This window comes from Penaeus monodon, chromosome 12 (genome assembly GCF_015228065.2).
Source record: "Penaeus monodon isolate SGIC_2016 chromosome 12, NSTDA_Pmon_1, whole genome shotgun sequence".
NCBI lineage: Eukaryota > Metazoa > Arthropoda > Malacostraca > Decapoda > Penaeidae > Penaeus > Penaeus monodon.
In genome coordinates, this window is record NC_051397.1 from 12,083,169 (window position 1) to 12,091,411 (window position 8,243).

The 8,243-nt window shown below is 39.2% G+C and overlaps 2 protein-coding genes across 2 annotated transcripts; one reads left to right on the forward strand and one right to left on the reverse strand.

Moving 5' to 3' along the window:
* Positions 1–2,236: 2,236 nt before the first annotated feature.
* On the reverse strand, positions 2,237–3,393 carry LOC119579292 (40S ribosomal protein S17-like; the record flags this gene model as incomplete). Its single annotated transcript, XM_037927051.1, is given in 3 exon segments — positions 2,237–2,330; positions 2,447–2,618; positions 3,242–3,393. Coding segments are annotated over 3 exon segments (393 nt in total), but the record flags the coding sequence as incomplete, so codon positions are not given.
* A 1,688-nt stretch (positions 3,394–5,081) lies between these two features.
* On the forward strand, positions 5,082–8,043 carry LOC119579622. Its single transcript, XM_037927539.1, has 7 exons — positions 5,082–5,176; positions 5,610–5,822; positions 6,078–6,094; positions 6,516–6,601; positions 6,855–7,042; positions 7,666–7,837; positions 7,950–8,043. Exons 1-7 carry the CDS (start codon positions 5,082–5,084, stop codon positions 8,016–8,018), a joined length of 840 nt encoding a protein of 279 aa, XP_037783467.1. The 3' UTR covers positions 8,019–8,043.
* The last annotated feature ends 200 nt before the right edge of the window (positions 8,044–8,243 follow it).

Sequence of the window (8,243 nt, forward strand, 5' to 3'; positions counted from 1 at the left end):
AGTTTGACTGGGGAAGGTAGGAGGTAGAAGAGGGGGAGTTAGATGTAGGGGGAGTGGGTTTAGGAGAATTGGTAGAATGAGCAGTATTACTGGAGTAAGGAGTAAGAGAGAAACCACGTCGACGTGCTTCTTGTCTGGCTTCGCGTAGTGTGAGTCCAAGTTTGAATCTGAGAGTTGCTACCTCAGACTCAAATTTGTAGGTGGGACAGCTCCTATAAAATATATTATGGGGGCAGCCACAGTTGGCACATGTGCGTGATTGTGCAGAGCAGTTAGATCGGGTATGGCCAGGTTGGGCACATAGTGGGCATCTGGCTGTGGAACGGCAATGTTTGGCTGGGTGTCCTAGACGCCAACAATTTTGGCACTGACGTGGAGGAGGTTGGTATGGACGAACAGGGAGGGATTCTCCTCCTATGTAGACGTTAAAGGGAGGGTCATGTCTACGGAAGGTAATTTTGGCTATGTTAGTTGGTTTCTTTCGATGACCTCTGGGGGGAATGGAGTAGCATTGTACTGACTTTGCATCATAGTCTGTGAGACAGGCAAGTAGGTCTTCTCCACAGTCTGACCAATCTTTGTCATAGACTGGGCAATTTGCTGGGGAGATTGAAACTGTTCTGGTGCAAGTATTGAGGATTGGATGGGGTTCTGCAAGGATGGGGTTACCATATAGGTCAGTTTTGTTAATGCTATAGCTTGGTTTTCGGATGTTACTGTGACAAGATGGGAGAGGTCGGGTCGGCTATAGAAAGAGACTTTACCTACTTGTTTTTGGAGACATTGTTGGAAGAGAAGGGTGTTGTCAGAGTAGGGAGCTGTGGGAGGGATCACGAAAAATCGGTCACATTTGGCTGCGCTAAAGAGGGTATTCAAAATTGTTGTAGAGATATGGGTAGTAGAAGGGTGGGGGCGTGACGAAGATGGAGTAGTGTTGAGGGAGGTAGTGTTATGGGGAGGTGGGCAATAAGGCTGTAAGGTATTAATAAGGGAGATGGGGTGGTTGATGTTGGAGGTTGTGGGGGTAGAGGTGTTGAAGTTGAGCATGCTGGGAGAGTGGAAATGTTCCTTAAGGGTTGATTGTTGGCTACTGTATTAGTAGGCATTGATGAGGGGGTAGTAATTGCAGTGTTCGGAGCCGTGGTCAAAGGAGAGCCTGGGGTCAGGGAATCGGGTGGGTTTACATCGTTGGGGCTTATTTGATAAAGGGGCAAGCCTCATTGACCCTAATAGTGGGGATAGGTTTTCATTACTGGCCATGGTAAGCCTGGGTTATGTTGGGAATAAAAACAGTCCATCCCTCAGGGTCCCCTTGAGGGGTAAGGGCTAGGTAACAATCAGGGGAATACCGTGCACATGGCTCCCTCAGGCCGTTCAGGACTGGCACAAAGTCGGCCTTTCATCCTTTCAGCACGGCTCTCACACCTTAGGAGGTGGATAGCAGAAGGGTTTGGTGAAGGGACAGAAACGAAAAGTGGGAAGGAAAAAAAAAAGGCCATGCAAAATTAGTTGAGTCGAGGGCTGAGTCCCAAGGTTGGGGAGTTCCCCATCATTGGGTCCCAGTCTCCGCCTCCTAAGCCCCCCCACGACAACAACGGGCAAGGGATTGGGGGTCTGACATGGCAAGATTCTCCGCCGATAAAGACCCTATGGGGAAGATCATGTCTACAGAAGGTAATCTTGGCAATATTTATGTGGGACTTGCAGCAACCTCTAGGGGGAATAGTGTAGCATGGTACTAATACTGTATCATAGTGATGCAGGCAAGTAGGTTGTCATCTGACCAATCCTTGTGGTAGATAGGGCAATCAGCTAAGACAGTGGAAACAGCTCCAGCAGAAATATTAAGGGAGGAGTGGGGTTGGGCAGGAATAGGCTTACCAGCCAGGGTAGATAGTAAATGGGTGTGGGACTGTGGCAAGGTGTGAACGATCGTGGACGGCTGCAGAAGTAAACTTTGCCTACTTGTTTTTGGATGCTTTGTTGAAAGTGTAAGGTTTAGGCATAGTATCTGACAATTTTCCAACAGTAACAAGTTTGTCATTCAAATATATTTATCTGGGTCCCTAATTACCCACACATTTATCTTTTTTATTTTTGGTTTTCAAGCCATAGACCTTACCATTTGACTTGTGTAAGAGATGAAATAAATACTAATGAATTAAATGTGGAGCTTTTTGGAAGACTATATATTTACTTGGCATTTTAAATTTATATGGGAAAATGAAAAAAAAAATTTCCTCTTTCTTTATTAGCTTAGTTTATCGCCTTCCGCCAATAGAAGAAGGAACAGGCTGGGTCACCTGAAGGCCAGCAAGTTTGTCAAAGTCCTGTAAGAGGAGAGAGAGAGAGAAAAAAAAAAAGATTAAAAAAACAAATGAAAAATTAATCAGAGTAAAAATTATCTAAATAACAAAGAATATATCCAATTAAATGAAGAGCATACCATGGTCTTCAGCAACTCCTTGGTATCAGCATCAACTTCAATAATGTCCTCCTCAAGGGCTGAGACCTCTGGCACATAGTTGTCACGTCGTTCTCTCTCCTCTTCCTGCAGCTTAATGGAGATGCCACGAACTGGTCCACGCTGGATGCGTTTCATCAAATGAGTCACGAACCTGTACAAGACCATAAAGGTAAACATTACATTAAATGATCAAAAGTAGGCTTTTATGGCTTACTATATTGTTGGCTCAGATTCAAGTTACTCTGCACCCTATTTAAAAATGTATTTAAAACTACCAGAAGTGTAAATGAAACTTCACACAAGTCAGAGGATTGCATTCTAAAACATAACTACCATTACTTTCAATCACCAATAATCATCTTTGAACTGATGACTGAACATTCATTTCACAGTGATGCTTATAAAATACATAATGCATTTTTAGTCTCGTTACAAGCATATACACATACAGTGGTTTCAGGTTTTCATACACTAAATAATAATGAGGAAAACAAACATGTATAGCCATCTTTGTTGTCAGATATATTCTTATACATTTATAATTACCACTAACTTTAAAGCATCTTGAAAATTAAAGCTACTGTTAAAATGTCCATGTATTAACTAATAACTGGCTTCATTGCCCCATTTTCTTTCCATATATGGTGAGATGCTATGACACAAGAGGAACCTTAGTTCTGCCTTCAGGAAAAATAGACATCTGGATGATAAATGGAAAATATGGTCTAAAAATAATTTAGAAAAGATTTCTGAATTACACATTTTTTAACTAACCCAGCAATCTTGTTGCGAAGTGGTTTTGACGGTATGATGGCAATCTCCTCACAGATACGCTTGTTTGTGTGGAAGTCATTGCCGAGGCGAGTGTAGTACTTCTCAATGATGACACGTGCAGCCTTCTTGACCGTTTTTGTACGTACTCGACCCTGGGGAAAAATAATAATTATTGACCATGTCCATTTTTTTCAAATGTGTGATTACCTAACAACTCTGGAAAAACTCTGAAATCATTATAACCTGATACTTGTGATATCAAACCCCTAAAATATATTCAACAATTATTGTTTAAATGCTTTTGAAAAATGTAATGAAAAACGACATTTTCAGTAAATCCAAAGTTTAATACATTGGGCCTTTATAAAAATGTCTACAAAATATGAACTGCCCATCTGTGGCAGGTGAACTATTGTACAACCACCACTGATATCAAATCACAATGGAAATATGATTTTCATTATCAAAGGAGAATTCTTTGTCTTGGCAGGACTTAATGTCTCTTCCAACTGTGAGGCAAGGTTTTGCTGGTCAAAGAGGACTGAAAAATTAGATAAGCATGGGTCTCAATGCCATCAAGTTACAAGCAGACACATGGTACTACTTACTACCACAAATTAACCTTGGGAAACTAAGCATTGCTCTTTTTTTGAGATGACCATAATAGTAACCCAGTATTGAAAGTTCTGCAAAACACATCCCCCCCTCCCGACAGAATATTTTTTGACCAAGAATTAGTGCAAGACAGGCAATAAAGCTATAGACTCTAGCTATAGATATTCAGGATCTGTAATCTTACAAAAGTAGGACTAAAGCTTTTAGGCTGTATTACTGTAAAGTTGGTAGAAAAACCCACAATGCAAAAACTAGTTATCGAATTGTAAAGTTTATGTAGATATGCCAATCCTTAATTTTTTTGATGAAGTGGCTGCCTGCGTGCACACCTGGGACATGGCTTGGCTTTGTGTAGGAAAAGTCCATTACCAATTGGTTAAAATAAGTATTATTTGTCTTTTAATTCAAATTTCAATTGAAGAAGGAATTATCAGTTGGAAATTGTTTTGGAATTTGTTGATCTACTGCTTCCTTTGACTAATTTTCACTAAATAGCTGCCCTAGACTATAGCTAACTTTTACATATTTAACATGGCACAACTACTTTTCAATAATGACTGGGCATGCAAAGAAAAGAGGGCTTTTGTGTATAAAGTACCTGAAGCTTCTACACCTCAACAGCAGTAATTCCTTTCCTTTTTCTATGAAAATACAAGCTAAACTGCAATAACTTCGCTGTAAAACATCAAAAGGTATAACCTGTAATGTAGTCTTTTGACAGTGCTTTAATAAAGTCCATTAACCCATCACACTGAGGAAATTTAGGTATAATTCCAATTTCACCCAGACCTATGGTATAAGATGAATCTGGCCTGTAATGGACAGAACAAAATATAACTTTTTATCTAGTTGGAACATGCAATACTTTAGTATTCATTAAATAATGACTGTACAAAGATGGGAAAAAACTAAAACTCAAAGGGGGGAAACTACACTCACTGACGCATGAAATAGCCTGCAGGCAGAGAACACAGGTTGCAACAAGTGCCATGTAGCTAGTAAATACGGCAATTGAGTGGTTTAAAACAAAGCCGACCAAGTGGTTTATTATGATGCTATATTACGTGACCTGGCAGTATTGGGTTAAACCCATTCCCGCCGGGTGACGTATTGACACGTCATCACAAACCGCTCTTTCGGGGGGTAAGCTCGTACGTGCGGCGACGGGCCAGAGCGCGTGGAGCAGGACATTCGGCTTCACGCAGCAGACTCCCGCGCCCACTGTATGGCCATTGCCAGATATCACCAGAGTGTAATTGCTCTCAGAGATTTAACCCATTATTCCCGGATATCTAAATCTCTGAGAGCAATTACACTCTGGTGATATCTGGCAATGGCCATACAGTGGGCGCGGGAGTCTGCTGCGTGAAGCCGAATGTCCTGCTCCACGCGCTCTGGCCCGTCGCCGCACGTACGAGCTTACCCCGCCGAAAGAGCGGTTTGTGATGACGTGTCAATACGTCACCCGGCGGGAATGGGTTTTAACCCAATACTGCCAGGTCACGTAATATAGCATCATAATAAACCACTTGGTCGGCTTTGTTTTAACCACTCAATTGCCGTATTTACTAGCTACATGGCACTTGTTGCAACCTGTGTTCTCTGCCTGCAGGCTATTTCATGCGTCAGTGAGTGTAGTTTCCCCCTTGAGGTTTAGTTTTTTCCCATCTTTGTACAGTCCTTATTTAATGAATACTAAAGTATTGCATGTTCCAACTAGATAAAAAGTTATATTTTGTTCTGTCCATTACAGGCCAGGTTCATCTTATACCATAGGTCTGGGTGAAATTGGAATTATACCTAAATTTCCTCAGTGTGATGGGTTAATGGACTTTATTAAGCACTGTCAAAAGACTACATTACAGGTTATACCTTTTGATGTTTTACAGCGAAGTTATTGCAGTTTAGCTTGTATGTTCATAGAAAAAGGAAAGGAATTACTGCTGTTGAGGTGTAGAAGCTTCAGGTACTTTATACACAAAAGCCCTCTTTTCTTTTGCATGCCCAGTCATTATTGAAAAGTAGTTGTGCCATGTTAAATATGTAAAAGTTAGCTATAGTCTAGGGCAGCTATTTAGTGAAAATTAGTCAAAGGAAGCAGTAGATCAACAAATTCCAAAACAATTTCCAACTGATAATTTCCTTCTTCAATTGAAATTTGAATTAAAAGACAAATAATACTTATTTTAACCAATTGGTAATGGACTTTTCCTACACAAAGCCAAGCCATGTCCCAGGGTGTGCACGCAGGCAGCCACTTCATCAAAAAAATTAAGGATTGGCTATATCATACATAACTTTACAATTCGATAACTAGTTTTTGCATTGTGGGTTTTTCTACCAACTTTACAGTAATACAGCCTAAAAGCTTTAGTCCTACTTTTGTAAGATTACAGATCCTGAATATCTATAGCTAGAGTCTATAGCTTTATTGCCTGTCTTGCACTAATTCTTGGTCAAAAAATATTCTGTCGGGAGGGGGGGATGTGTTTTGCAGAACTTTCAATACTGGGTTTACTATTATGGTCATCTCAAAAAAAGAGCAATGCTTAGTTTCCCCAAGGTTTAATTTGTGGTAGTAAGTAGTACCATGTGTCTGCTTGTAACTTGATGGCATTGAGACCCATGCTTATCTAATTTTTCAGTCCTCTTTGACCAGCAAAACCTTGCCTCACAGTTGTAAGAGACATTAAGTCCTGCCAAGACAAAGAATTCTCCTTTGATAATGAAAATCATATTTCCATTGTGATTTGATATCAGTGGTGGTTGTACAATAGTTCACCTGCCACAGATGGGCAGTTCATATTTTGTAGACATTTTTATAAAGGCCCAATGTATTGAACTTTGGATTTACTGAAAATGTCGTTTTTCATTACATTTTTCAAAAGCATTTAAACAATAATTGTTGAATATATTTTAGGGGTTTGATATCACAAGTATCAGGTTATAATGATTTCAGAGTTTTTCCAGAGTTGTTAGGTAATCACACATTTGAAAAAAATGGACATGGTCAATAATTATTATTTTTCCCCAGGGTCGAGTACGTACAAAAACGGTCAAGAAGGCTGCACGTGTCATCATTGAGAAGTACTACACTCGCCTCGGCAATGACTTCCACACAAACAAGCGTATCTGTGAGGAGATTGCCATCATACCGTCAAAACCACTTCGCAACAAGATTGCTGGGTTAGTTAAAAAATGTGTAATTCAGAAATCTTTTCTAAATTATTTTTAGACCATATTTTCCATTTATCATCCAGATGTCTATTTTTCTTGAAGGCAGAACTAAGGTTCCTCTTGTGTCATAGCATCTCACCATATATGGAAAGAAAATGGGACAATGAAGCCAGTTATTAATTAATACATGGACATTTTAACAGTAGCTTTAATATTCAAGATGCTTTAAAGTTAGTGGTAATTATAAATGTATAAGAATATATCTGACAACAAAGATGGCTATACATGTTTGTTTTCCTCATTATTATTTAGTGTATGAAAACCTGAAACCACTGTATGTGTATATGCTTGTAACGAGACTAAAAATGCATTATGTATTTTATAAGCATCACTGTGAAATGAATGTTCAGTCACCAGTTCAAAGATGATTATTGGTGATTGAAAGTAATGGTAGTTATGTTTTAGAATGCAATCCTCTGACTTGCGTGAAGTTTCATTTACACTTCTGGTAGTTTTAAATACATTTTTAAATAGGGTGCAGAGTAACTTGAATCTTAGCCAACAATATAGTAAGCCATAAAAGCCTACTTTTGATCATTTAATGTAATGTTTACCTTTATGGTCTTGTACAGGTTCGTGACTCATTTGATGAAACGCATCCAGCGTGGACCAGTTCGTGGCATCTCCATTAAGCTGCAGGAAGAGGAGAGAGAACGACGTGACAACTATGTGCCAGAGGTCTCAGCCCTTGAGGAGGACATTATTGAAGTTGATGCTGATACCAAGGAGTTGCTGAAGACCATGGTATGCTCTTCATTTAATTGGATATATTCTACTTTGTTATTTAGATAATTTTTACTCTGATTAATTTTTCATTTGTTTTTTTAATCTTTTTTTTTTTCTCTCTCTCTTACAGGACTTTGACAAACTTGCTGGCCTTCAGGTGACCCAGCCTGTTCCTTCTTCTATTGGCGGAAGGCGATAAACTAAGCTAATAAAGAAAGAGGAAATTTTTGTTTTCATTTCCCCATATAAATTTAAAATGCCAAGTAAATATATAGTCTTCCCAAAAGCTCCACATTTAATTTATTAGTATTTATTTCATCTCTTACACAAGTCAAATGGTAAGGTCTATGGCTTGAAAACCAAAAATAAAAAGATAAAGTGGGGTAATTGGGACCAGATAAATTATTTGATAAATTGATTGGAA